A 26,332-nucleotide genomic window follows, 5' to 3' on the forward strand; every position below is an offset into this window, starting at 1 on the left:
GTTCTTCAAGGTATGGGGATTTCCCCCCCGGTATATTCGCGGAAACATTTGCATCATTTTCTAGCTACACAGAATTACTTGTCTCTATTCACTTCCTTTAGCCACTACCCGCAATCTCACGTCTTGTTAGCTATACTGACCGCAGCCATCCCAAGCTCTTCACGACACCGCAGCCCACCCCGCCACCAAGACGACATCCTTCCCAAGTCGACATTGGTGGGCTTGAACATCATGCCAGGTTGTGGTTGGGTAGCCGCTTAGGTCTGAAACCGACCGCAGTTAGTGTGGGGGGCCTGACCATTCCACAAGGCTGATTTGACATGTCCTGCAAATAGCTAGGCATCGTTTCCGCACGAATGACATTCGACAACCACGCTACGGCGATAGCTTGCAGACCTGGGCGTCAACTGTCTCCGCCCTCGCAGCTGTTTCGTTGGCAAGAACGCATACGTGCTGTTGGCCATTCCTTCAACTTCAGAACCCATGGATCAATCAATAAAGCGAAGCCTGATTCAGTGGCTCTACACGCCTGCATTCGATATCAATACATGATTTTCATGGGCTGGGATTGTAGATCAAAGCACGGCCTAGGAGAGTGAAGGCAACTTGTAGGCCATAATACGTTGTCCGTATGCAGATGCTTTTCTTGCACATCGAAAGGACCAGCATGACATGAGCAGATGCACCAGCACAGCGGTTGCCGTATCGCTCGTAGGATCGAGAGGTCGTGAAAGGCGCTCTTTCGCCATAGTGATGGAATGCATGGCACACTCGACGGCGCCTTCGATACTACATCGCATGGAACACTGCAGCTTCACCTTGAAAGTGACAGTGCTCGCCCGTGGCGTTGTATGATAGGCCATACACTACTTGTGGGGCGCTTAAACCGTACAGTGGCAGCACTCCTGTGCTCGGAAACCTTGTTGAGGGTGTATCAGTCGGCCAGGGCAATCTATGTCCCCCCTTTCGAGCTGGAAGTACTGTTGCGGCTTACGTTGGCTGGAGGAACTTCTTGCTTGGGCTCGCCTGCAGCAAATTTACGCTGTGCATAACCCATCTTGTCATACGTGAGAAAGCAGGGCACATACGCGACAACCTCCCGTGCCTTGCTTGCTGATCCTTTACTGACAGCGGTTCGACACCTTAGCAAACGGCCATAGTCAGGCCTCTCGCTAGGAATAGTTTTAAGCATAACGGCATCTCCCACGCAGCGGGTTCTCCTCATCGGACGGCCCAGCACAACGGGGCGGATGCACCCGAATGATGTGTTGTCGGCCTGACCGGCCAACCGCTCACGGCTTGTCACGTTTTGCGTCGCGTGGCTGATCCTTCGTCGCGGCATGAAGTCGATCCTCCAACCAATGAGAAATCCGCATAATGCATCCAACCATATGGTCGGAAGTCTCACAGCCTCACAGCCCCACGTCTGAGGAGGAGCATGCGAGCATCTTCGTCTCCCTGCTCTTTGGCCCCATGCAGCCCCGTTGGGGCGAAAATAACTCGCGATTCGCTGCTCAAGCGAAGCCCTGCATGCGTAAGCTATACCTGTTTTGCTTAACCTGCATTAGTGCCGATCGTTTGGGTTTGCTGCCATCTCACGCTGGAGTCGAAGAGGCCAACCAAAAGGCCTACCAAACGAGCCGCATCGTCATTGCGTGCCTATTGCGATCAGTGATTCTGATATTTGAAATTCACTGGCCCCCACGATGGTTCTGCTACACCGACAAGGCGAGTACGAGCATCGCTGAACCCGAGGAGCGACGAACGCAGAGGGTGAGACTGCGCGCATGAGCGGACAGGGCTGAGTATGACGGGCTCTAGGTCGCGCAGTGACAAGCCAAGACCAGCCCGCTAGTTGAGGCTCAACTGGCTGCCAGTCTGCAAGGCGCGGTTGTGTCGCCTCGCCCGTAGCTCTGCGTGAGAACTCACCATTCTGAGACGTAAGGTCGAGCGATCCTGGATATGGGGCTTCGAACGACGCACTGGCGACATGCCGTCATTTGGATCTATTATTGGCTCGCGAACGCGGAGGGTGGGCTGTAGGATCGGTCGCGTTTCAGAAAGTTAAGCTTTCTCGAGTTGCCGACAAGGCAATTTACTCGAGCAGCTCTCGGACGCCGTCCGTCGTGATCGCCGACCTTTACTGTACAAATCCTTGGCCGTGTGCTACTCGCGGCAGAGGCTTGCTGCGTAGTCTTGCCTGCAAGGGGACCTCTCCATTGCAGACTTGTGGTTCAATAAGAGGGGCGACACCTCTGCGATCAAGGCTGTGTGCTGCCTACTTTGCGACATCGTACACTTTACCACCTGGGGCAACTTTCCAACACCGCGGAATTCTCCAGCGCAACATCAAACGATTGAACACGGACGCGGTAGTGCTACTGGTAGCGCGACTTGTTACACGCCTACGAACCCACAGGGCTGCAGTCTCGGGCCTTTACACCAACGGAGATTCCCATGCTTCGACCACGATGACGCTGGGCTCTTGCACAGTATTCCTACGGTCTCCACAGGTCGCTTTACCTAAGAGTCTGCGGACATTTGCTATGTTCCGACGTCTCAGTAGTCTAACATGCAAAGAGTTAGAGGCGCGTAGAACGAAGATCTGCACTCCGGTCTCCCCAAAGAGCATGTGGAATGTCGCTCGGCGGTTCCGACGGAGTTTCCTCGACCACGCGTAGACATGGATCTTCTGCCCAGCAACTGGGCGCGAGAGTTTCATTGCGCAAATTGTAGCTCTCGCAGAAGCTGGTCCACTGGACTTCCAGTCCCTGAAGTGGGTCCTCTCATCTTAACCGCAACGTGACGATTCGACTTAGTCGAGCACGTGCGCTAGTCCTGGATTCGCTTTCTGCGAATGCATCTCTCACGTTACGACCACTCGACCTTGTAGAAATTTTACATCCATTCTACTCAGATGCAAAAGGTGTCTCGTCGTCGGCGCGTACGCACTCGCAGACGCCCAATGGGCAATATCGATCTTATCGCTCGGCTAAGGCCCATAACGGCTTGGTCTGCCTTCCAACGAGGAGGGGACGCGTAACGTGCGAACCCAAACCAGGCAACGGGACAAGCACGAGTCGAGCTTGCTACGTGATCATCTCCACTGCCTCGTAAGACTTGGAAAACGTCGTAAGGTCCTCGTAAGCCTTGTACAAGACTTTTCCCGTTGCTGTCGTACATGCGACAACTGTAGATTTTGGTAAATACAGGGCTCGCTGCACGCCGATATCGCGCCTGTGCCGCCTCAGCAGGAGCGGCGACGCCAACATGCATGCCCAGTCTCCTTCATTGCAGTCGTTCCTTCTGTTGTCTCTTTTTGTGTTCGATGTAGCCGCTACGCCAATTGTGAGGAGCCAGGATGCAAAAGCTGGGAATGCGAACCACATCTTCAATGCGATACACTCGTCAATGCGCCAGTGGGGGTCGTCGCTCAACCACAATGGCATGTCCTTTTTCATGGCTACTGTGCCTGCGGACACGCAATTGTACCATGGCAGTTCCAGCGAGGATGTGGTGAAGGGCATGGAGTGGCTGGCCTTTGAGCCGGAGCATGCGCTTGTCTTCGCGAGGTCGAGAGGTCCTGGGGGAAGCCGACCGGGCCATGGGCCTGAAAATGGGGAGGAGAAAGAGTGGGAGGAACTGCAACGCCAGGGAGAGCATGGGCACGAGGAGGATTGCGATATGGGGCCTGATCCGTGGTCAAGACAAGGCCACGCGCATATGCCTCCACCGCCTGATATGCATCACCCTCCACATCTGCCGCCTGGACGTTTTCATGGTCCGCCAGATGAAGATACCTTACTGCCACCACATCCACCGCCACCTTCGCATCGCGATTCGCACCCACCGCCACCTCCACCTCCCCATCACAACAGTCCACCAGACGCTCCCCCCCACCGTAACCCTCCACCGGGTCCTTCTCCCTCCCACGACGACGACGAACTCCAGCGGCTCTTCTCCGAAAACCCACCCCAACCACTTCCCAGCACCGGCAAAGGCTACCTCCACACCTACATCCCCACACGTGCCCTCCGCCTCCTCTATGTCGACGGTCTCTCCGCCGGCAAAACCTCCAACGGCACTCTCGACTCGCAGGACATCCTCCTCCTCAATAAGACCGTCCCACAAAACTCCCCCATGGGCGGCGAGCTCCTGCGCGCTGACGGCTTGTGCAACCTCGCATCCACACTGTGGGAGGGCAAGATCGACGGCATTCTGCGCATGGAGGCCGGGTTCGAAATCATCTTGTGCGATTTTGCGAGCACGGTGGTGCGGAAGAGCATCGTGACGTATGATGGGCAGAAGGATGACCGGCCCGATGGGCCGCCCGGCGTGGGGAGGGGGAAGAGAGGAACCTTTGGTGGATGGCGGTACATCCAGGCTGTTAGCGAACGGTACCATGGGATCGGTGGTGGGAGGGTGACGCTGGATTACGACAACTTTGTGAGTGTGTTTGCGTATGATGGGGAGGATGCGGCGGGGCTGGGACTTTGGGATAACGACGTTGTGAGCGATACGCCGCATCCGAGACTAGGTAATGCGTCGCCGGAGCAGTTGGGAGAGATAAGGAACGCGGTCACCGCGATGGTTCTCGGGAGCGGTGAGATAGGAGAGGGAAGAGACTGGCAGGCTGTCGCGGACATGGTTGTCCAGCGCTACGGTGAAGCGATTCATTATCTGCACACCGATACGTCGGTCCGTCGCAGCAAGGAGGCTTTCGCGAAGTACCTCTCTGCGCTCCTTCGGCCCTTCGTCTCGCCCTCCGCGCGCAATGCTACTCTCGAGACCGAGCGTTGCGTCGCGCAGGTCATACCGCCATTCCCACTCCCACCGAGCAGCTCGCCTTCGCTTGCTCACACGACCTTACACGTCGTCACCACCCACATCTGCGGCACGCTTCTCAACGCGCTTGATGCGTCGACCCTGACGCTCTCGCGGTCATTGGCAGCTACATCTAGCCCGCCCTATCACGCACTCGACCTCGTCGACGGCTTGGTGGGTTACCTACAGTGGACAGCGTGGAAAGAGTGTGGGCCGTGTGCTGATCAGGAAGTCTGCTTCGTCCCAATCTGGCCGATGGGTAGCTTGGAGAACCACAAGAAACCGCAATGTGTGACTGAAGACGGCGTGGGTGAGGGCTATTGGGGGCACATGGGACCGCCGCCGGAAGGACACCGCCCTGGAGGAGAGCGTCCGGGACACGCACGAGTGGGACCTGAAGGTCCAAAGTTGGAGAAGCATCAAGGCATGGACGGACGGGGTCGCCCTTCTTCAGCGCATGGCCGCTGGGAGCATGGTAGGGAGGGAAAGAGGCCCCAACACGGTGGTCGAAGGAAGAGTGGACATTGTGCTCCGCCGAGGCATGGTGCTCCTCCCAAACACGTTCACAGCCCTGGACACGGTGGGTGGGACCGGGGAATCTGGAGTCAACTCCGGAGTGGTCTCATGCAGGTTATGGCGTGGTTCGGCCCAAGCCCTGTAGCACACGAGGTTGGAGTGAAGGTGAATTTTGTAGATACCCGGTAAAGGTGACGTTGGTGTGCAGACGGCAGATGCAAGCGGCAGCTATTTCTTTACCAGCTTCTGCCAACTTACAGCCAATGCATATTGTTTAATGTGGGATGCTTAGATAGTCTTTTCATTTGTTCGAATATACCTCGCTTCTGATTTCTGCACACTGGCTGACTGCTTCAACGCATTGATTGATATGGCGCGTACGTACAAATTGCATTAGCAAGATTGCCGATAGAATGACATGCGTCGTCTTGACGAGCCTTTGCTGCTTCTGGTCCGGCATGCGGTAGTGCTGACCTGACTGTAGCGTTCGGATAACTAAACCACGTAGGGCATGGATAGCGGAGATTCCTATCCTAAGCAACCGCCGTGCATGATGATGTAGTAAGATTTCTCTACTGTGCAAGCCGAATATTTGGTCGCAAAAGTCGTCCATCTATCGGTGAGCGATCAATAGCCGAGGCTAACAGTCAGGGTCTAATAAGCGTAAGACGGCGCTGTGAATTCCACCAAAACCGATCTCCAACAAAAGGGGCCAATTGGCTAGGAGATTGCATGAATGGCAGGTGGAGCAGTCGGCTCTCGATGCGAGGCATGATTGGCAAAGTGATCTGATGCTGGAACGGGAAGCAGGATGTCGATCTGCCGCCCAATGATGTTTGGATCAGTATGGTTGGGACCGTGGGGATCATAGCCTTGCCCAGCCCCAACCAACACTGTCGAAATATGACGGAGCGATATCCGTGGAACGAATCGAATGAGCTGGTCTATCAAGGCTCAATGTGTAAGATCCCAAATATGCATCTAGCGGTTGGTCTAGAGAGACCACTCATTGTTCTACGGTTCTCCGGCGTCTTGGATACAAATAGCAGAAACGGAGTTGTCCGAGCCACATGATCGCGCGGCATGCTCGAAACGGAAGCCAGTCGTGCCCAGGCAGTGGTTAGCGTACCAACGTTGGCCATGTCAAACTAAAGGAAAAGGTAACCCTAGCCGTTGTAGAGAGCGAGACCGCACAAGGAGCGGTGAAAGTAGTACGCAATGAATAGCCGGTTAGCAGTCTGATAGGATTCCTAGACGACAAGTGAGGACGTCTAGAACTTGGTGCATGATTGTTGCCTCTCAATATAATGATTTGGATTGCCTGCAGTCCAGCGGTCAACACTCGGATCTGCATCAACTCTATCTGCGTCTGCACCGAAACACAATTCGACTACTGCGCGAGAGCTGACAGAGTCGGTGTAGACGTCTTCGGAAACCTCACTTGTGCTTAATGATGGCTTTTCGGAAACATTGTAACGCCAAGTTGCCCCGCGTTAAACCGTTTGTGCGGGCTCCACGGCATGTGAATGGTTTCTTTCAGCAATGGACAATGTACTGTGGGGCTGATCATGGCTGCAACCTACAAAGGCGGATGCGGTGTCGACATTTGATAATTGAGCTTGCATTCGTGTGATACCGCCAGAGACGCCAGTATTGTCGGTAAGGCGTTTGTTATTGCAAATACCGGTAGGAGCACCGAAACAAAGTTCGTACGAATGCGAAATTTGGACAGATGATTTAATGTTTGCTGGAGGGCCTCACCAACAGGCACAGTGGCTGACAATGCTCCAGAAGTCCAATTTTTTTTTCGTGTCAGCCGCTGTGAGGCATCAACGAGGAAATGTATCGGGCCGGACTCGCGAGTACTTCGCTCCAAGAGACGACCAGCCCAGCAAAGCGATAGAGGAAGCGATAAAGCCAAGGCTGGCGTCTCTCGTGGCAAGACGTTACAGTGCGAGTCAGCCATCTGTCTGAAAAATCGAAAAGGACCGACCAATAACAAGGGCCAACACTGATGATCGTTGACGAACGTACATAAAGCTGGAGGAATGTGCGTATAGAACGCAAGGTCAAGTATACCAGTTTGATGTCCTTGATTGGCCCAACGAAGCTCCTGCCCATGAGCAAGTACATCAAACTGCTGGAAAAAAGGGGTATTCTTCTTCTAGGTCTTCCTTGCAGAAGATCGTCTTGTCCAGTGCGAGTGTTGAGACTTGAGCACGGCGCGATAAACCGCGCATCGCAAACTTGTGCATTGTCTCTTCTTGCCCTTGTCGATGCAGCTTAGTGCATGCTGCGCGCCAGAAGCATTCCGACTCTACCGGCTGCAGAGAACCGACAACTGAGGGCATCTTAACCAGGTAAGGCGTCTCTAGGCAAAGTTCCAGAGACGCATGTCCCACAAATTATTGGGCGACCGTATCATGGACAAGCAACGTAGGAACTTCGCCCGCAGCTCGACGTTTATTCTGGTTTCCGACAACCTTCGACGCCAGTAGGCCTGCAAAAGGCCAGTTGAAAGGGCGTGCCTCAGACAAGATGATGATCAGGGCCATAGCCCGGAAAGTGGTTAAAGCCATCGGGCGGGCTTTCAAAGAGCGACCAAAAGCCATATATTATCGCCACGAATAATATTATGATTACAACACGGCCGACCCATTCGTGCAGCCCGGACTCTGATGTCTCGATATCAGTGCTCGCTGCGGACGAATCGTCGCGCTCTTGCCACGTGCCGTAGTTGTACGTAGGCGCTGCTACCCCGCCTAGCAGGGGATTCGTAGCATCGTCGTAGGATGGGGGCGGCACATCCGGCCCGTCGTGATAGCCCGGCGGGTCATGATGACCGGGCGGTGGATCGTGATGTATGGGGTGGTGATGGTGTGCGGGTGCCTCCCAGGCTGGTGGGGGGCCAGAAGGGGCAGGATCGTGCGAAGGCTTCTGTTGTCAGTACCAGACGCTTTCAGGGATGTGCTCTCATCGTACGGGTGTGTGGTGGTCCATGGGATTGGCGGCTGCAGGTAGCCGGAGAAACTGCGGGAGCCGGAGCGCGTGTGGGGTCAAGCTGCTGTGAGGCGCGACGGCTTGCGGCAGGAGGCTCAAAGCCAAGCCGGACGCCGGAGAAACAGGCTTGCCGAGGCTGCGTGTCAGGAAGGCGCGATGGCCTCTGAAGCTCACCTCGAACAGGCAGACGCGAAAAGCACCAAACAAGTGCCCTAGCCAGCATGTCCAGTGCGCTGCATCCGATCCACAGACACCGCAGATACTGCCTGGCCCAGCATGGCTCATGATTCCTCCGCTAACCTCCAGGTCTTCTCGCCAACGGGCTCCGGACGCTCCTCACCATCACCCCGCGTAACGCGCAACCACGCCGAGGACGGTACGTCACGGGAGACCTAGGGTCCTTTGTCGTGCAAGCGTACTGAAGCTTGACAGCACTACAAAAGAAGGACAAAGGTTTCCGTCGCTATGCAGCTGGTGTCGAGCGCGCTCTCGCACTGTGGGACACTGCGCAGCAGGAATGGGCCGACTACATATCGTTCTTGGGAAGGCTTTTGAAGGTCAAGATGTCCATCTAGCTCATGGCGGAATTGCGCTCATGTGGTTGTGTTCAGGCTCTGCAATCTCATCCTTCTGAGACGACAGTCATTCCCCATAGCGATGCAGTCGCACTCCGATTAGCGCAGTGCTTGAATCCAACATTGCCCTCTGGCGTGCACCAGAAGGCGCTCGAGGTGTATGCATACTTATTCGCGACCATTGGTGTATGCCGACTCAGCTCCTGTAGTCTACATTTGCTGACTCAAGCCCAGAAAGATGCTCTTGCTCGTGATCTTAACCTTTACTTTCCCGGACTTTCTTCAGTGCTCTCCTTTGCCTCACTCTCGGTCCGCCCACTCTTCTTATCCGTATACGAGAACTACATCTTGAAGCTCGATGCGTCCGCCCTTCGTCCGGCCCTCAAAGCAGTCATCCTGTCTCTGCTTCCGGGGCTAGAGGATGAAACTAGCGAGGACTTTGAACGGATGACATCTGCCCTGGACAAGCTACGGAGTGCTGTGAAAAGCCATTCAGACGAGATTTCGGAAGCAAGGACCGAGGCTGGATCCTCACACTTTTGGCAATGTTTCTTTTTAGCGACCATCACCAATGCCTCACGAAGGCAAGGCGCGCTTGCCTACCTTGTGCGGCGCTTACCCAAGTTCAGTCTTCCTCAGCGTCGCGGATCCGTCGCAGGAGAGTCTAGTGCACTTTCTGAGGGTTTGCCAGCCGAAGCCGAAGCCGCCATAACTCCAGAGCCAGGCTTGCTTATTCGATGTTTCGAAGCTGGTCTCTTTGACACTCAGCTGTTGATACAACGAGGCTTTCTCGATTTACTCGTCACTCATCTACCTCTGGACTCGCCTGTATTGCAAGATCGGATCGGCAGAGAGGATCGAGAGCGAATAGTAGCTGCTGCTGCAGGTGTTGTTTCGCGGAGAGACATGAGTCTGAATCGAAGGCTGTGGGCCTGGTTCCTCGGGCCCGAGCCAGCGCCCGACGCCGATGGCAACGACGCTGTTGCATCACCAACGCAAGACAGACATGGCGCAGCGTTGGACCCCTCCTCCTACCACGCCGCCTATTTTTCGCATTTCGGTCTTGAAGCGCTGACTCAGAGTGTGTTGAAGATGATCAACAGATCTACCAAGCATCCTGCCGAGCGTGCAAAACCTTTTCGCGTTTGCCTATCTCTCATGGACCGATGGGAAGTCGGAGGATTGATTGTGCCAGAGATTTTTATCCCTGCACTACAAAGCATCCAGTCATACAGTGAGACGGCCACAAAGGCTCAAGTTGACGAGGTCTTGCGAAGCGCAAGTACATTCTTTGATGGAGTCGACAGTGGCCTGATCTGGGGCAAACTGATCCATCTAATTACGACCTCACTCGGGCCCGCCTTGCCAAACCAGCAAGATGCACTTCGACAGATGCGATTAGCCAAATTTGTTTTGTCTCGCTTTAACCTCAAAGAAGATGACATGCTGTTTCATCACATGCCGCTCATGATCTTCTCCGCACTTGCGGCGCTGAACAGTAAAGCTGGAAATGTTCCAAACCTATCCACACAAGATCGGGAAGTCGTAGATCTCGCACTTGAAATTGTCGAATCCCTTCTGCAGATTGTGCCTGATCGAGCGATAAGGGGGGCCGAAGAGAGCCAAAACAGCGATGACGCAAGCGACGTTAAATGCGTGGCCTTGGAGAAAGTACAAGTCTTCTACGAAGAATCACAGGGAAGCTTGGACATGGTAGATCCCCCTTTCAGTGCCGCTGAAATTGGTCACTTGATCATTGAAGAATCGACCCGGATATTCCTTGCATTCGTCCAGCTCCACCCCGAGGTCTCTGCGGAAATTCCTTCTAGAATACTGGCGAATGCCATCGTGAAGGTCCAACATTTTGACGTTTTGAATGACATGGAGCCGTTCGCAGTCGTCCAACACGTTCTTTCCGAGCCTGTCACCAAGAACCGTCCACCGTTTCCTTTTTCGCGCCTGAGTGCTGTTACAACAGTTCTCGCTAGCTTGCAACTTGCGCGACCCTCGGATCCTTATATTGGCGAATCTCAGATTGGGGAGATCATTCACCCTCTGGTTGCTGCTTTCTGGCAGTATCTTTCCCCATTGACGCCAAAATACCATGTAGAGGCTGTGAGGTGCATATTGCAATTGCATAATATGTCTCCTTCGAATCGCGTTGTAGAGGCAGCTCTGTCCTCTATCTTGACACAAGACATGCCTGGAGGCTCATCAAGTCTTCACTTTGCTGATGCCACGCGACGGTTTGCGGTAATCTGGACGCATACTGTGTACGAGCTCAGCTTGCAATCCGAGAAACGCGGTACATTGTCTCGACGCGCGAGTGCAATGAGCATCTCGAGTCTCGCTGTGCAGGAAGTCAGTTTTCACTCCGTCCTTTCGAGGCCGCTACTTCTCCTTCTTGATCTACTTGGTGACGAAGGAACCGAGGCCGTTGCTGTTGTCAACAATTGGCTTCAGGATCTTCCAACGCTCAACAAGATCTTCGAAGTCCTTGTTACGCGTTTACAATCTCTTCGATGCTTGTCTTCCACCACCAGCCTGGCTCCCGGCACAACCCCGGCTCAGGGGAATTCGCACCTCAAAGGAGATGACAGCAAGGATTGCCTTTACTATCTAAAACATGTCCATAACATACTGAAACGACCTTCACGATACACTTGGGCTACGCTAGCAGAAGAGGCAGGCCCGCGTCTCCATGGTACAGAACCTATCATATCTTTGCAGGAATGGATCGTGAGAACTTGTTTGAAGACTCTCTCTTTGGACTTTAATAAACAGAGTCCAACCAAACCAGCACACTTACATGAGCTTTATCATGTCTCCGTTGACATCATTAACCAGATCTACGGCAGTCCCTTCGCGCCAGCTCTGAGGGATCTGGAACTTGAAATTCCTCTGATGGCTCGCCTGAGATCGGCTGGGCCCTCCCTGCAGAGTCTTTTACTCGGCGCCTCACTACATGCACTCCGACTACGTCTCACTCGACCGAACGAACCCCAAATACCAGACCAGAGAGTTCAAAGCTCAGCATCTCACAAACCAAGGCTATCGCTGGCTATGAATAGGGAGTCTGTCGAAGTGGAGCCCGTGCCAATACCGCCGCCACCTCAATTGGTAGACATTATCAAATATGGGTTCTCATCACCATCAAGCCGGCTTGTTTTGGACGACTGGGTCAATTTCCTTGTCGAGGTGCTCCCTCTATTTGCGGATACTATCTTCCAAAATCTACTTCCTTTGGTGGAATGCTTCTGCAAGGAGATTCGGAAGACCTTCGAGCAGCTGAAGCGCATATTCTGTATCGCAGATGCAGTCGAGCAAATCTCTCCAGAGTCAACCCTCATATCTCTCATCAACGGATTGGAGCAGATTCTTGCTAGGGCCCATGACCGTCTCATGATGCAAGAGACAAAGTCTGTTGCCAACAAATCCCCAGAACAACCTCAGGGTTTCTTCGGCAACATGGTTTCTGGGGTGTTTGCAACCGAGGCACAGCAATCTCGCACGCCGACAGCTAATAGCAGACTAACGGTGCTGCTGTGCTTTCAGGACACAGTGCGCATATGCTTCGCTATTTGGTCATGGGGAGGCTATGCCACCAGCGGCGGACAGCAAGATCCGACATCGGCTTCTTCATTTGGCTATACATCCTTGCGTATGCGTAATCGAGCAAGGCGGATATTGGAGCACTTGTTCGCTGCGGAAGCGCTAGAATGCCTAGAGACGCTTGCTGTGCTGTGGTCGCAATCTCCGAAAGACGACACCCAAGTGGAAGCCATCGTGGGTCTTCTCAACGTGCTCAACGGGTCAAAGCCAAAACACACAATTCCGGCGATCTTCAACGCTGTATATAGCCGCACGAATCCCAACGCCCTAGACCCTAATCGCATGTCTACCTTGACATCTGATCTCACGGATACGGACCTGGTTGCTTTCTTGATTGACTATACCAAATCCCTAGAAGATGATGCCATGGACGAGATATGGCAGGACTGCACTCTCTTCCTACGGGATGTGCTGGCGAATCCACTTCCTCATAGGCAAATACTGCCGCTGCTCCTGGAGTTCACGGCCGTCATCGGACAGAAAGTTGACAACACTAACTTCGGCGAGCAGCGGAAAATGAGGAAGGAGCTAGCAGTAAGTGACTGAGCCGAAAAGCTGTGCTTAAGATGCTAACATGCACGCAGGATATCTTCCAGCGCATCCTCACAGCCGTTTTTACTACTCGTCCAATGGGCCATTTCCAAGAACCGAACTCTGGGCAGAGCAATGCAAAGTTGATAGAGAAGTCACCTTTTATAACGAACGCCGCCCTCTCACAAAAGCGTGCGGCAGACGTAGTCTCCGTGTTGAACGCTATCGTACCACATCTTCCCATCATACTGGTAGAGAACGAGCGCGTAACAACCGTCGTAACAAACATCGCTACTTCGGTCATTGGCCCTACCTTCCGTACCAAAACGTTTCCTGAACACGTGTCGAGGGGCGTATTAGACTTGCTGCAGGAATTAGCCAGGGTCGCGCAAGGGAACAAGTTTTGGAAGAAGGAGCTCTACGATGCGTTCAACGACAGTCGATTTTTTAGCACACCTCTTCCCCTGCTCAGAGAATCCTGGCTCCCCATTCTAGCGCAATGGGCCCACTCTGACAAAGACCGGCTGCCTGAATTGCTGAGCAGGCTGAGTGCACCTACAACAGCGGGCATAATGTTCGGTGTGGGCGCCTCGTCCGCGCGGCAAGAAGCAGACCGCAAGACGCAGCTCACGCTCCGCCGCATTGCACTTCTCGTTCTAGCCAGCGCCGAAGATGCTTTCACGCCGAATCTCCCAGCCATCATGACCTCGATAACGGAACTCCTAACTGCGACTCCAGCGTCGTCACCATCTTCAATCACACGCGCTGACGTGCTCGTCCTACTGCGTGCGCTCATCCTCAAGACATCTTCCATCCACTTGGCTTCTTTGTGGCCGACCATGAATGCCGAACTCACATCCGCGCTGAGCAGCTTGCTCCCCGAGGCGGCTAATAGGGAACATTACAACAACGCGGGCATCATCCAGGCGTGCAAGTTGTTGGACACACTCGTCATACTCAACCCAGATGATTTCCAGCTCATCGAGTGGCTTTACATCTGTGACACCATCGACGCCGCTTACCCGACCGAGTCCACCACCTCCACCTATCCTGCTGGACTCGCGGACGAAATTGCGCAAGTTCTGCAAGCGACGGGATCTTCGACCTCGCGTCCACTGACCCACGCGAACGACGACGGTGTCGAGCCGCAGAGAAGGCTCTTCTTGGATCCTCTGCTGGAGGCCCTGGAGAAAGAAGAGGGCGCGGAAGTGGTGGAGATGGCAAGAGGGGAGTTGATTGACAGGGTCGTGCGGCCTTTCCTGGGAAGCCTGGGAATGCTGACCTTTGAGTCTACGTACGGAGGCGGCGAGGTCGATGTCGAAGGCGTGTGGGCTAGTGTGGTAGCTGACGCTAGGGGTACAGAGTAGACGTGAATGGAGATATAATGGGAATGGTTTCGTCTTGCGGGTGAGCCGAAGCTTGCTGAACATTTTCTTTTGGTTTGTTCGCGGAATTGTGCAAATGTGCCTCCCACTGGAAGCAGGTCGCTCACCTGAAAATATGGTAACACAAGACCCATAGAGACCCTTGGAACAGTCCGCCGAATCTACATGAATGTCCTCTCTCGGGTCACAGCCTTCTCCGCCTACTCACGTCTCACCTCCGACGTCCCTTCCAAATAATCCAACGGCCACGCCGCCACACACGTATACTTAGTCGCCACATTCGACTTCATCCAACACCCCCATCTCCACCATCCTACCATTGAGATCCACCACAAACTCGACCGGCGTTCTGCTAGCCCAAGCTCTCTACTTTTCCGCCGCCGTCTCATCCGCCCAAGTTCATGTGCAATCCACCACAAACTCCCTCGGCAAACATCCAATCCTCGTATTCTGATACACCCACGCAACCTCCGCCCCGCCCGGCCAAATCGCCTCTTCATCCTTTAAAATAACGCTAATGAGATCGTGGAGGAAGGTGGCACCCCTAAGCTCGAGAGCGAGTAGAAAATGCCTCTTAGAGATACAGAGTGAAATCGTAGCTAGGGCGCGGGATTGTCGAGTCGAGGTACATGGAGAGGTGATCTGGCCGGGCGACGGCCCAGAGACAGTTGAGGATGAGGGCGGATGGGGTGGTGTTAAGGCGGACGATGGGGATAGTGGGGGAGATGGTCGTGGAGGGGATCAACTTGTTGGAGGACTGCGCGCTGCTGGGTGGTTCGTCTGCTGCGGGAGGGGTGTCTTTGTTTCCGGGACCTGGCGAGGCGGGGGACCAGGGGGAGCGGTAGAGCGCATACTTGAACAAGTCGGATGTCTTGGCTAGGGTGGCCTCGTTCATCTTGAAGACCTCGTCTGTTTTGCGCGCTTGGAGCTGGAGATATCTGCTTGCAGACACAGTGCAGATGTTTAGTTCTGGAGTTTGAAACATCGAATGCATTCCAAGAGAGCACCCACCTTGTGACAAGCTTCGTGGGCATAGCGTGTGACGTCTGACGCTCAGAAAAAGACGTCGTGGTGAACTAAACTGAGCTCAAGAGGACTTTGGGACTAGACACGTACTTCCGCTTGCGAGAAGATGACCCTGCGGCCAAAGGCAGCATTGCATGGCGGTCCAGCACGGGCTCCTGGCTGAACACCGGGACTTGATTCGAGGACACAAAGTTATACGCTACAGAGCCTTGAATTGACATGCTAGTGAGGTATTGATGATGCACACGCGTGAGTGTCGCGGGTTTCAGGGTTGTTGTTCGTAATGAAGGGGGCTGGTACAGTATGCTGAGTGCGCGTGTGTGCTTGGGCGTTGCGTGCGAACAGAAGCAGGGTACATTGAATTGACGCAGGGAACAGAAGGCGTACTTATAAAGACGCGAGCGCTGCTTTGGCCTGTGCTGAGCAGTGACTTTTGATTGTTTGCTGTAGTTGAAGCTGCTACAGTTGACCATAGCTGTTTTAGATATTGTGTTTTAGACACGGTGCATATTGAACTTATTAATACGCAGACTTGAGATCGACAATGCCAATTAGAAAGAAGGTGTGGTTGTTGTAATGGCGTGGATAGTGTGGATATAAGATTGATGAAGTCGAAGAACTGACTGCCTTTGTTGAAGTTGATTGTGAAAGACCTATATGTGAAAGACCTATATGTGAAAGACCTATATGTGAAAGACCTATATGTGAAAGACCTATATGTGTTGGAACTTCCGATCTATAACCTTCTCGTACTGTAGAGACCGACCGCGTCACGGTTTGCAGAGAGAGAATCGAACCGGTAGAAATTCTTAGTATTGCCGGACGTTAGAATGCACCGATTAGTGTTTACAGAAAGAGACTAGATGCTGCCTGCCGCCTAAGCTAGGCTATATTAACACGCGGGAAACCAATCATAGGCGTTTTATCACATTATGTAATCTAGAGCCTGGACCATCTCATCCCTAATTACTTCCCTCTGAGGGGCTCCTTTTCTGCAACTTCAGAGTTTCCGTCCCTTCGATATGGCTTTCAGTTGCCTACCGCCGGAATTGACGCTCTCAATCGCCGAGCGTCTGGGTCCCTTCTCCAGCTTTGACTTCGCCCTCACGTGTAAACCGCTTTGGGACCTCTGCAACACCCTTATTCAGAAGCACAAGCGACTCTTCGCGGAACACCGCGTAATCAATGCTCAAGACTCGTCCTGGCCACGCACCAATCACATCCTGTGGGATAAGCTGAAAGAGATAGTGAACGATCCAAACATTGGCGAGTATGTCCGGGAGCTGAATCTGCCGAGCTCTCGCGCGATATACCTGGACGGAGATGCATGCCATGATTTCCAGCTCACAGAAGAAAGCGCGAAAGTGCCACAGGAAGATATTGACCGCTTCGCTGATGCTGGGAATCGAATTCATGATCTTCTCCAGTCAGTGGACCTGGGATATGGCGTACCTGGTCCCCGCGAGTGGGACGAATGGCTCCTGCATGGCTCTTCCGAGCCCATCATTGTAATGCTTGTGCAGCACATGCCGCACCTCCGGACCTTCCGCTTCACGGATCTGGAGATGAACAACGTCTTCTTCGGATGCTTGTGTGCTGTTGCAGTGGCATACAAAAACCCCGTACTCGCGCCGCGGTTACCGTTCCAGCACCTTACCACCGTGTCAGTTGCGCACTGGGACACTGAAATGAGCTGTAACGTGGAATGGTGTCAACTTTTCTGTGCGATTCCCAGCGTGCGTAACTTTATCGCCAGTGCCATGGGCGGCGATGGTCTCGATGGCATGGTTCTGCCAGCACAATTACCGAAGTCTAATGTGACCGAGTTGGTATTTCACTATTCGCGTTTCGAGACCTCTGCGATCGAGGCAATCGTCAGCAACACGCCGCGTCTGGAGAAGCTCAGCTATGAACTTGCTGGCGCAACAGTAGCCGAAGATATTTCTCCAATGCCGAAGAAAGATTTAGAGGCGCTTGTGGAGCATGTGGGCCACTCCCTGCAGCATCTGGTATTTGAAACCCCAGAATATGGGGACGACGTACGTATCCCTGTAAACTAATAAACCAGTATGCTGATACGTCCATTCGTGCAGTTTGAGGACGACCTTCCCAAAGTTTCCCTCCGCGGATTCCGAAAGCTGAAAACCCTCCGAATTGACTGGCGCCTCCTTTGGCCAACGGACGAGATGATTCCATTCGATAACGCCGAGAAGTCTGACGGCGGCTTCTACGAAGAAGAGGAAGAGACGGCGGAAAGCGACTTCGACGTACGCAGTGTGCTTCCCGCGTCTCTCGAAAAACTGTACTTCACCGGCTCTTTTACGGAGGAGGAAAAGGAGCTTGTGAAGAAGATCCGAGAGGCGCCCAGCGATTACACCCCCCTGTTGAACAAGATATACATTGAGGATCGCTCGGTGTCGTTCAAGGAAGAAGAAGTCCCGGGTATTTATGCAAACCCGCTGTTCAAGTACCTGGAAGGACATGGGAACTAGGGTTGGAAATGACAGGGCTAGACTATTTTTCAGAAAGGGGATGTGAAATTATTGGAGAACCTTGTAATTCGAGGTTTTCGGAAGAACGCTATTTTCGTAGGCTCCCTATGAGCACTATCCACGGTGGCCATTGACCACAGGTTTCCCTACGACGTATTCCATTCCATGAATCGAGTATCTGTGTAACGGTTGTAGTTGTCACCAGTGTTCATTGACCAAGATCTGCGGAAAACCCAAAACACGTTGTACAGCGTTCATACACCTGGCAATTTTCACGGGGTTGTCTGCGTACAGGACTGGGATCTTTTTGAGTAGGTGTGCGCCGAGTGAATCTACATCTCTGGAGTAATCTGGAGTAATGTCGAGGATTGCCAGCTGGTCGTACCGTACCAAGCCAAGGAGGCCATATCTCTGATCTAGGGGGTCGAGACAGTGCGAGCCCAAAAACTTGCTCATGACGGTGTGAAAATCAAGACCAACGATATCTTCAGGTCCTTGTCTGGCGCTAGCATGCCAGAGATTACGATTGTGTAAAGTCTGCTGGCCCGCTACATCGTTCCTTTCAGAACATGCTGATAATAAGAGGTCTACAATCGCTGTGTCGAAAATTTTGTTTGGATAGCAGAACTCTATCTGCTTTGCGACGATAAACTCTTGTTGGACCCACAGGCGATGCCAGTAAGGATGGAGCAGAAAGTGAACTGCGTAGAAACGGGTAAGCAGTCCAGATATCTGCATATTACCCTGCAGATAGTCCATAACCTCTTCAAAGTCCAATGTACTGGGGCTTAGCCAAACAACAACTTTAGCAGCCCTGCGATAGACCTGACCCATCAACGCCACTTGATGATTACGTTCCTCGATGTTGTCTTGATTGATTGAAATTACGTCGATCCAGAGTAGCTCCGATCTTCCCAATTCTCTTGCCTGCTTCAGAAAACTGCAGAGGTTCTCCCGCACTTGGATTTGTCGTCCATTGAGGGTAATCTCGAAAGTAGGGTCTGGCTTCCCCCATGTGTAAGACAGAGCAGTGAACTCGCCAGGCTTTTCTAGCTCCAATTCGTGCAATGTGCAAGCTATAGGACTTTCCGGGGATCCAGGCAGGAGCTTGATTAGGCGGATGTAGTTGGTTCCCGAATGCCTTGTCGGAGTCTGATAAGGAGAAGACGAGTCTGTGCCTGGGCTGGTGGACATCGTAAGTCAGGTAGTACCACAGAAAGAAAAAGAATTCGATTATGGCACCAGGTAAAAGTCTCAAGGTTAAAGGATTGTCTTCGAAGTTGCATAATAGATTGGCTGATGAGGCGAATAATCGACGAGGCTGCCTAGGCTGTGCCTCGTATTCGCGTTGAGAAGCACGTTAGCCGGCATTGCGATCGGAGGCAGGACAACCTAAGCGATAAGGATCCAATGAAACATGAAGTACGACAGGCAGGAGGAGAAAGCAAGTCTAAACAATGTGTGACTGTGATAGAGTAGCGGCGGCTAACCAGGCTATACCTGATTTTCTCATCACGTGCCGATAAGATAAGGCTCCATTCATGTGGTTCCTAACTTTTTTCCAATTACCAATAAAACATCGCAACATGGCGCCAGGAAGTGGAGCAAAAGGCGCAGAAAAGAGAGGCCGAAAGAAAAAGAGCAAGAGCCGAACGAAGGGTACGTTATGCCCATCTACCGAAAGGATGTGACTGACATTCGTAGTCGAAGTCTCGTCGTCCTCAGAAAGCGACAGCGACACGCCCCAACAGAACATAAAGAAGGCGAAAAAGTCTACCCAAGCGGTAACGATCCCACAAATTCAAAGCTGTGCGACTTAGGCTCACTTCTCTAGCCTGCACCTGCTCCTCAAAATGGCGACATTTCCATGACAGACGCGCATGACGCACCATCGTCACATTCACCTGCGTCGGCGTCAACGTCACCAGCACCACCCTCAGCACCAACTACATTACCAGCAAAATCGAAGGTTCTGCCAAAGGACCCAGAAGAATTTTCCGCGATTTACCTGAAGAAGATCACGTCTGAGCTTGCAGATGACCTCGTCAAAGTTCGCGACGCGCAGGACTTCAAGGACAGCAGTTTGAAGATGCTAATCCATGCGTTGAAGCAGGGTTCGAGCATCTATTCGGCCGAGGAGAAGCGGAGGGTTGTTAACGCGACTAGCTAGCGCAGGAAAGCATGCATGGGTGGCGTTCAGGATTGGGATTTGAATCTTGTAGATGCGAGTTCACGCTATCGATATTCCCCAAATATACGGATCTGAGAAGCCGCTCAAAGCTTCTTGCCTTCCTCCTCTGCTGCATCTCAATACGCCTCCACCGCAAGTCCCGACCTCCATTCGAGTTCTATCTGCCAAGCAAGCTGATATGGGTGCCTGATGATAACCATATCGTGCGCCAGCTTGATCACCTTCTCCCTCTTTGCCTCCTTTTTTCCAGCTGGCAACACAAGCAGCGTGTCGTATGCCCTCTGAAGCAGCTTCTCCTCGTACTCCCTCCTTAGCGTGTCATCGCTCGTCCAATCTACGATGTTCTGGTAGATATCCTCTAATGGACTTGCTCCATATACCTCGTTCTTGACTTCTGTTGTCGTACCCTCGAGTGTCGCGCCGAGTCTTGACCTGCGCTCGTCGATCTGGCGCTTGATGGTGGCCATTTCTTCGCCTTCATAGATCTCCGCGAGACGGGCGTAGACGGCGGCGGGCTGGGGTAGGCGACCCTCGAGATATGAGTAGATGGGCGAGTCGGGCGTCTGTAGGGTAAGGGCGCGGGCATATTGTAGCTTTGTCCCGTGTTTTCTTGCGTGGTCGACGAGGCTGTCGATGGCGGTCTGTGCCTTGTGTGCATCGTCACTGTGCAGGTCAGAAGCCGCTCACGATAACATTGTCTGATGGAGATGACGTACAGCTCTGCGTATATCTGCGCCAACTTCAGCTCGACGTCGATCCTCTCGTCCACCTTTGCCTTTCCCTGCTTCTGGTACAGGCCCCTCAGTCCCAGCCATGCCTGTGGATCCTGGGGCTTGATCTTCGTCGCGTCATTATACGCCTGCGCTGCTGAATCCAGCTTTCCCAGGCCGTCCTGCGCGCGCCCTATAAACAGTTTCGCGAAGTAGTTCTCTGGGTCCTTTGCGAGCACTGCGTTCGCTTGTTCGATGGCTTCATCCCACTTTTTGGCGTCGATGGCCGCCTTGGCGGCTTTGAGCGCTGCTTTGGTGGACATGGCGAACGATCGAAGAGATTGGAGGTAAAAGGAGGGGCGCAATGCGCGCAGCAGGATTATCGGTCTGCCATGGACGCGGGCAGACGCGTGGGGTGGGCGATGCTGGGTGCGATGTATGACGTTCCCCGCGCTATGAAGAGCTTAATTCAGCCCTACGAGCCTCATACTGACACTTCGACACCCCGCTAGCTTGGACGCCCTCTGATCTTTCACTCCACGTGCTCCCAGAGCACGCGTGCATTGTTGTACCCTCACTATCTGCTTGCATTCAGGCCGGCTTCATCCTTTTGTTGTTGTTCTGCTCCGCTTCGCCTACAATGGCGTCACACGCAAACAGCGCACATGACTTCCTAAACCTGGACATCCAGACATTACGCCAATATGTTGAGCTTTTCCCCAACGAGGGCCTTTCCAAGGTGGTCACTGGCTACTTGAGCAGCGGATTGTCCCGATATCCTCTAAAGGTCGAAAGCGCCGATGCACCAGATCTTAGTGAGGGTGGGGTATCGCTCAGCCAGAATGAGCCACTCACGCAAGAGGATTGTTTGATGCTGATGACCGAGGGTATCGAAGATGCGAAGAACTCAGCACTGGCGCATTGTCTTCTCGGAGAGTTCTATTTGTTTCTGGAAGAGTATGAGAGCGCTGTTGAGACTACTCGGAAAGGCCTGCGACTCGCGGCTACTGAGGCGAAGAGAACAGACTTGTCATTCCAGAGGTAGGAATTAATCTACAAGTTCTGAAGCTTGAATTGACCTCTATAGGATGCGAGATGCACTGAACAGCACATTGGGAACAGCACTAGTCTACTACCAGACCCCAAGGAATCATCCTGAGGCAAAAGGAATCTTCGAATCAATACTGAAGCGGAAACCTCAGTTCACTGCAGCTTTGATCGGTATCGGGCTCATTCTAGAAGAGGAGGAAGAATATGCCAATGCTGTAGAGTTCCTTGAGCAAGCACTGAAGCAGGATCCGGCGAACGGCCGCATCGGCGCAGAGGCAGCCTGGTGCCAGGCCCTCAGTGGCAACTATCAGACCGGTCTCTCAAGACTTCAGGACTACCTTGAGTACCCCCAGCTAGACGCATCGAAACCGCGAGGCCGCGAGCTCCGGGCGCAAACACTGTATAGGATAGGTGTTTGCATGTGGGAACTCGATTCGTCCAAAGCAGCGCGTCGTGATCGTTCGGGGCCTTACGCGAAGTTTTTGGCCGCTATCAAAGCGAACCCAAACTTTGCGCCTGCATACACTAAGCTCGGTATCTTCTATGAAGAGTACAACAAAGACAAGAGGCGCGCGAGGCAATGTTTTCAGAAAGCTTTCGAGCTGTCACCTTCAGAGATTGTTGCAGCGGAAAGGCTGGCACGCCTTTTTGCCAATCAAGGTGAATGGGACATTGTCGAGGTGATATCACAGAGAGTGGTCGACTCTGGGAAGGTCAAAACCGCGCCGGGTTCGAAGAGGAAGGGTGTTAGCTGGCCGTTCTCCGCGCTTGGAGTTGTGCAGATGAACAAGCAGGAGTATCAGAAGAGCATTGTTTCGTTTCTATCGGCTCTCCGCATCAGCCCTGACGACTACAATTCGTACATTGGCCTCGGCGAGAGCTACCATAACTCAGGTCGCTACAACTCCGCCGCAAAAGCCTTCAACTATGCTGAAAATCCTTCCGAGGGGGTAACAATCAAAAAGGCGGACAGCCAGGGTTGGTTCGCGAAGTACATGCTGGCGAACGTCAACCGCGAACTCAGCGAGTTCAATGAGGCCATTAAAGGTTATGAAGAGGTCCTCAAAGAGCGATCTCAGGAGTTTGGAGTTTCAATCGCGCTGGTACAGACGCTGGTAGAGAAAGGATGGCGATGCATCGAAACCGGCTTCTTTGGTGAGGCGGCAGACAGCGCCACCCGCGCCATTGATGTGGCTCTTGGTATCACGGAGTACAAACCCGATGCGTTCAACTTGTGGAAAGCTGTCGGCGATGCTTTGAGCATATTCACCTGGGTTCAAGAGAAGCTGCAGCAGTGTCCAGGCAGCCAGGTGGCCAAATTGCTGAACAGCAAGTCGGACATTGAGCTGAATTGGGATGCTCATAAAGATGTTGACGGAATTGGGGGTGGCGATCTGGCTGCTCTCTCATTGGAGAAAGCCTCAACCTTATCGACAGTACTGAAAGCTTCGATACTCGCGCACAAGCGTGCAATTGCAAGCTGTGCCCACGACATCCATGCGCAAGCCGTCGCCTGGTACAATCTGGGCTGGACCGAATACCGCGCCCACGTCTGCCTAGAGCAGGAAGTCGCCCAAGATTCGAGCCTCACCACGTATCTCCGCGCAGCAATGCGGTGCTTCAAGCGAGCCATCGAGCTCGAAGCTGGCAACTCGGAGTTTTGGAACTCCCTTGGTGTCATCACTACCACGCTCAACCCCAAGGTTGCTCAACATGCCTTCGTCCGCTCCCTTCATCTCAACGAGCGAAGTGTTCGCGCTTGGACTAATCTGGGTACGCTGTACCTGCTCCAAAACGACACTGAGTTGGCACACCAAGCCTTCTCTCGAGCACAATCACAGGACCCAGACTACGCCTTGGCATGGGTAGGAGAAGGCATTGTCGCCCTACTCTTTGGCGATACAAACGAAGCGCTCTCGCATTTCACGCACGCATTCGAGCTTTCCGACTCATCGCCCTTGATCACCAAGCGCCAATATGCCATGTCGACTTTCGATTTCCTAATCTCCTCGCCATCCGCATCGAGCAACATCACCAACCTCATACAGCCCTTATTCGCCCTCCACCAACTAGGCTTCCAAGCCCCATACGACATCCCGCACAAGCACCTCGCAGCCCTCTTCCTCGAGCGCATCGGCAACCACGACTCCGCTATCGAAGCCCTCACCACCATCTGCTCAGTCGCGGAGCAAGACTACGAAACCTCCGAGTCGCTCTCTGCTCTCGTCCGCTTCGCCAAGGCAAAGAACGACCTCGCCCGCAACCTCCTCGCAACAGGCTCCCACAGTGCCGCCGTCGAAGAAGCCGAAACAGCACTTGAGCTCCTCTCCGACTTCGACGCGCAAGCCAATGCCGCCGTGCTCTCCCCCGCCGCACTCGACAAAACGACCCTGTCGGCAAGACTAACAGCCGGTCTCGCGCACTACTTCCACGGCGACCTTGACGCCGCGATTCCCTACTTCCGCACGTGCCTCTCCGCCACAAACTCCGACCCGGACATCATTTGCCTCCTCGCGGAGGTGCTCTGGGCCAAGGGCGGAGAGAATGAAAAAGACGTTGCGCGCGAGCAGCTGTTCGCGGCCGTGGAAACGCACGGGCGCCACGTCGGCATCGTGACGCTGCTCGGTGCGATGGCGGTCGCGGATGAAGACGAAGATACCATGGCTGCAGTGAAGGAGGATCTTGATGCGCTGCGCACGGCGGCGGATGTCTCGCCGGAAGATCTTGCGCGTGTGGAGAAGGTGCTCGAAGCTATTTCTGTGGTTCTCGGTAGCGAGGAGAACGAGTTGGATGAGGCTAGGCGGAGCGTTATGCTCGCGCCGTGGAAGCACACTGGGTGGAAGGAATTAGCTGGTGCGGCGGAGGAGGGCCCTTTCGCAGCGGTGATGGCGAGGGAGACGGCGGGGCGTAGTGTGCCGCCTGTCGGGGGGCTGGATGCGCGGGGGTTGGCGGATGCGGTGGTGGGGACAGGGGCTGTGGCAGATGCGCAAAGGAGTGTGGTGCTTGCGCCGTGGCGGATAGAGGGATGGGGTGCGTTGCGGGAGTGTGTGTCGAAGGCTTGATCGCATTGGGAATGTGTGTTGTGTAGGACTTAAGCGCATCGAGTAGATAGGACGAGTCAGGAGGAACGAGACATGGAGCAAGTTTGGGTAGTGCTGCACATCTGGCCTGCTCCGTCAATCCCCACAGCTTCGCGCCATCCGGATATCCACCAAATCTTACACATCTTATTTGGAAAATGTCCATCTGCTTCAGTATGCGCACACTTCGCCCCCAACAAGATAGTATACAAGCGTTGCAGCACGTGCTAAACCTCCCGGGACCCTAGCCTCCTCCTCCTCCTCCTCCTCCTCCTCCTGCTGCTGCTGCTGCTGCTGTTCTTCTTCTTCCACCTCTCTCGTCTTCCCTGCCATCTTGTCCTTTTTCCCCCTCCTCCTTTTTACCAGCTCATCCTCCTCCTCCTGACTTTTCTTCTTTACATTGTTGCCCTCCCAACAAGGTCGGTACATCTAACTTCTGATCGCGGGCAGCAGAGGCCGGGTGGTACAACGTGCCGCCGTCATATCTCTTAAATCTCCCTGCATGATAAAACAAGGCCGGCTCCGGATTTGATCTGGCGTCAAGTTCCTTCACGCTTGCTATGGCGACAACGTGATCTGCCACGGCAGCTTCCTGTTCTAACTGGCACGTCATGGAAGCAACCACGCAGTGAGCTACGAGTTTCGGGGGCTGTCTCTCGTGGTTAGTGGTAGGGTATGCGAACCTGAACGATACGTTGCGGCGGCGCAAGGTATCGAGGGAGTTGCCTTCGGTGAAGTTATGGGCGACCTTCGCAGCAAGAAGCGAGTTGTCGAGGAAGTGAACGCAGAATCGGCCTCCCGCCTCGCGGATTGCGTCGAGCGTCCTCGACGGGGTTTTGACGTTGAATGACACATGCGGCGGATCGAGCGTAACGGTGGTCAGGGAGGATATGGCGCTGCCGAGGGGAAGAGGCCTCATGTCCCCGTCCTGCGCGAAGGCAGTTATGACGATGACGGTGCTCGGAACTTGGCGCATGATGCTGCGCATGGCAGTCTTCATTTGGACCTGGTCTGGGGATGTCGCCTCCTGATCTGCGGAGGTTGAGCCACTCTCCTCGCGACTCGCTTTGGGAGCCGAAGCCGTGGCATTGTTGTTCAGGAGCCGTCTGGTCGTTGAATATGCGTGGTCGGCGCGACGAGCGGTGAAGCAGGGCGGTAAACGGCGTATGGAGCGGCTGCAATGGGGATGTCGCACTACCGAATATGTAAACAGCAGTATCTCTATGCTTGTATAGTATTCCGCCTACCTGCAGAGCAGCTCCAGCGATAGAATGCGGCGTAGAAGCGGCCCGTCGGGCGCAGTGCGGGCGCCATTGGTCGGCAGTTGATCTCACCGCGCC

At 53.8% G+C, this 26,332-nt stretch overlaps 11 protein-coding genes across 11 annotated transcripts; 5 read left to right on the top strand and 6 right to left on the bottom strand.

Annotated features, from left to right (window-relative positions):
- The first annotated feature begins 3,105 nt into the window (after window positions 1–3,105).
- Window positions 3,106–5,647, top strand: CC84DRAFT_1169214 (uncharacterized protein). The gene has a single exon (XM_018179602.1). The coding sequence runs from the start codon at window positions 3,271–3,273 to the stop codon at window positions 5,527–5,529; it is 2,259 nt and encodes a 752-aa protein (XP_018030061.1). The 5' UTR covers window positions 3,106–3,270; the 3' UTR covers window positions 5,530–5,647.
- A 1,020-nt stretch (window positions 5,648–6,667) lies between these two features.
- CC84DRAFT_376907 (uncharacterized protein) lies at window positions 6,668–7,389 on the bottom strand. Its single transcript, XM_018185968.1, has one exon. It carries the CDS (start codon window positions 7,304–7,306, stop codon window positions 6,920–6,922), a length of 387 nt encoding a protein of 128 aa, XP_018030062.1. The 5' UTR covers window positions 7,307–7,389; the 3' UTR covers window positions 6,668–6,919.
- Window positions 7,390–7,869: 480 nt separating this feature from the next.
- CC84DRAFT_1222707 (uncharacterized protein) lies at window positions 7,870–8,340 on the bottom strand (the record flags this gene model as incomplete). Its single annotated transcript, XM_018183405.1, has 2 exons — window positions 7,870–8,274; window positions 8,323–8,340. 2 exons carry the CDS (start codon window positions 8,338–8,340, stop codon window positions 7,870–7,872), a joined length of 423 nt encoding a protein of 140 aa, XP_018030063.1.
- A 173-nt stretch (window positions 8,341–8,513) lies between these two features.
- CC84DRAFT_1156730 (uncharacterized protein) lies at window positions 8,514–14,538 on the top strand. Its single transcript, XM_018176983.1, has 5 exons — window positions 8,514–8,716; window positions 8,773–8,897; window positions 8,952–9,101; window positions 9,150–13,061; window positions 13,112–14,538. The coding sequence occupies exons 1-5, from the start codon at window positions 8,617–8,619 to the stop codon at window positions 14,423–14,425; spliced, it is 5,601 nt and encodes a 1,866-aa protein (XP_018030064.1). The 5' UTR covers window positions 8,514–8,616; the 3' UTR covers window positions 14,426–14,538.
- A 479-nt stretch (window positions 14,539–15,017) lies between these two features.
- Window positions 15,018–15,976, bottom strand: CC84DRAFT_1232134 (uncharacterized protein; the record flags this gene model as incomplete). Its single annotated transcript, XM_018183750.1, has 2 exons — window positions 15,560–15,976; window positions 15,018–15,465 (listed from the first exon to the last, which is right to left on the bottom strand). The coding sequence occupies exons 1-2, from the start codon at window positions 15,940–15,942 to the stop codon at window positions 15,018–15,020; spliced, it is 831 nt and encodes a 276-aa protein (XP_018030065.1). The 5' UTR covers window positions 15,943–15,976.
- A 488-nt stretch (window positions 15,977–16,464) lies between these two features.
- Window positions 16,465–18,118, top strand: CC84DRAFT_1210009 (uncharacterized protein). Its single transcript, XM_018182258.1, has 2 exons — window positions 16,465–17,508; window positions 17,563–18,118. The coding sequence occupies exons 1-2, from the start codon at window positions 16,492–16,494 to the stop codon at window positions 17,959–17,961; spliced, it is 1,416 nt and encodes a 471-aa protein (XP_018030066.1). The 5' UTR covers window positions 16,465–16,491; the 3' UTR covers window positions 17,962–18,118.
- A 635-nt stretch (window positions 18,119–18,753) lies between these two features.
- CC84DRAFT_1103976 (HET-domain-containing protein) lies at window positions 18,754–19,155 on the bottom strand (the record flags this gene model as incomplete). Its single annotated transcript, XM_018175037.1, has 1 exon — window positions 18,754–19,155. A coding segment is annotated over one exon (402 nt), but the record flags the coding sequence as incomplete, so codon positions are not given.
- Window positions 19,156–19,539: 384 nt separating this feature from the next.
- On the top strand, window positions 19,540–20,264 carry CC84DRAFT_1169218 (uncharacterized protein). Its single transcript, XM_018179603.1, has 2 exons — window positions 19,540–19,620; window positions 19,666–20,264. The coding sequence occupies exon 2, from the start codon at window positions 19,829–19,831 to the stop codon at window positions 20,129–20,131; it is 303 nt and encodes a 100-aa protein (XP_018030068.1). The 5' UTR covers window positions 19,540–19,620; window positions 19,666–19,828; the 3' UTR covers window positions 20,132–20,264.
- A 4-nt stretch (window positions 20,265–20,268) lies between these two features.
- CC84DRAFT_1199855 (uncharacterized protein) lies at window positions 20,269–21,185 on the bottom strand (the record flags this gene model as incomplete). Its single annotated transcript, XM_018181640.1, has 2 exons — window positions 20,269–20,815; window positions 20,869–21,185. 2 exons carry the CDS (start codon window positions 21,183–21,185, stop codon window positions 20,269–20,271), a joined length of 864 nt encoding a protein of 287 aa, XP_018030069.1.
- Window positions 21,186–21,377: 192 nt separating this feature from the next.
- On the top strand, window positions 21,378–25,113 carry CC84DRAFT_1169219 (TPR-like protein). Its single transcript, XM_018179604.1, has 2 exons — window positions 21,378–21,903; window positions 21,950–25,113. The coding sequence occupies exons 1-2, from the start codon at window positions 21,503–21,505 to the stop codon at window positions 24,972–24,974; spliced, it is 3,426 nt and encodes a 1,141-aa protein (XP_018030070.1). The 5' UTR covers window positions 21,378–21,502; the 3' UTR covers window positions 24,975–25,113.
- Window positions 25,114–25,163: 50 nt separating this feature from the next.
- Window positions 25,164–26,306, bottom strand: CC84DRAFT_1222715 (uncharacterized protein; the record flags this gene model as incomplete). Its single annotated transcript, XM_018183406.1, has 3 exons — window positions 25,164–25,377; window positions 25,427–26,186; window positions 26,240–26,306. The coding sequence occupies 3 exons, from the start codon at window positions 26,304–26,306 to the stop codon at window positions 25,164–25,166; spliced, it is 1,041 nt and encodes a 346-aa protein (XP_018030071.1).
- Between the last annotated feature and the right edge of the window lie 26 nt (window positions 26,307–26,332).

This window comes from Paraphaeosphaeria sporulosa, assembly GCF_001642045.1.
Source record: "Paraphaeosphaeria sporulosa strain AP3s5-JAC2a unplaced genomic scaffold CC84scaffold_14, whole genome shotgun sequence".
Lineage (NCBI taxonomy): Eukaryota > Fungi > Ascomycota > Dothideomycetes > Pleosporales > Didymosphaeriaceae > Paraphaeosphaeria > Paraphaeosphaeria sporulosa.

Bases quoted from the DNA above. Each gene is read 5' to 3' on its own strand.
- CC84DRAFT_1156730 (XM_018176983.1), top strand. From the start codon at position 8,617: ATGGCTCATGATTCCTCCGCTAACCTCCAGGTCTTCTCGCCAACGGGC. The intron at 9,102-9,149 runs GTATGCCGACTC...ACTCAAGCCCAG, and splicing joins ACTTATTCGCGACCATTGGT to AAAGATGCTCTTGCTCGTGA. The intron at 13,062-13,111 runs GTAAGTGACTGA...ACATGCACGCAG, and splicing joins AAATGAGGAAGGAGCTAGCA to GATATCTTCCAGCGCATCCT.
- CC84DRAFT_376907 (XM_018185968.1), bottom strand. From the start codon at position 7,306: ATGGCTGACTCGCACTGTAACGTCTTGCCACGAGAGACGCCAGCCTTG.
- CC84DRAFT_1169218 (XM_018179603.1), top strand. From the start codon at position 19,829: ATGACAGACGCGCATGACGCACCATCGTCACATTCACCTGCGTCGGCG.
- CC84DRAFT_1169219 (XM_018179604.1), top strand. From the start codon at position 21,503: ATGGCGTCACACGCAAACAGCGCACATGACTTCCTAAACCTGGACATC. The intron at 21,904-21,949 runs GTAGGAATTAAT...TGACCTCTATAG, and splicing joins ACAGACTTGTCATTCCAGAG to GATGCGAGATGCACTGAACA.
- CC84DRAFT_1169214 (XM_018179602.1), top strand. From the start codon at position 3,271: ATGCATGCCCAGTCTCCTTCATTGCAGTCGTTCCTTCTGTTGTCTCTT.
- CC84DRAFT_1210009 (XM_018182258.1), top strand. From the start codon at position 16,492: ATGGCTTTCAGTTGCCTACCGCCGGAATTGACGCTCTCAATCGCCGAG. The intron at 17,509-17,562 runs GTACGTATCCCT...CCATTCGTGCAG, and splicing joins CCCCAGAATATGGGGACGAC to TTTGAGGACGACCTTCCCAA.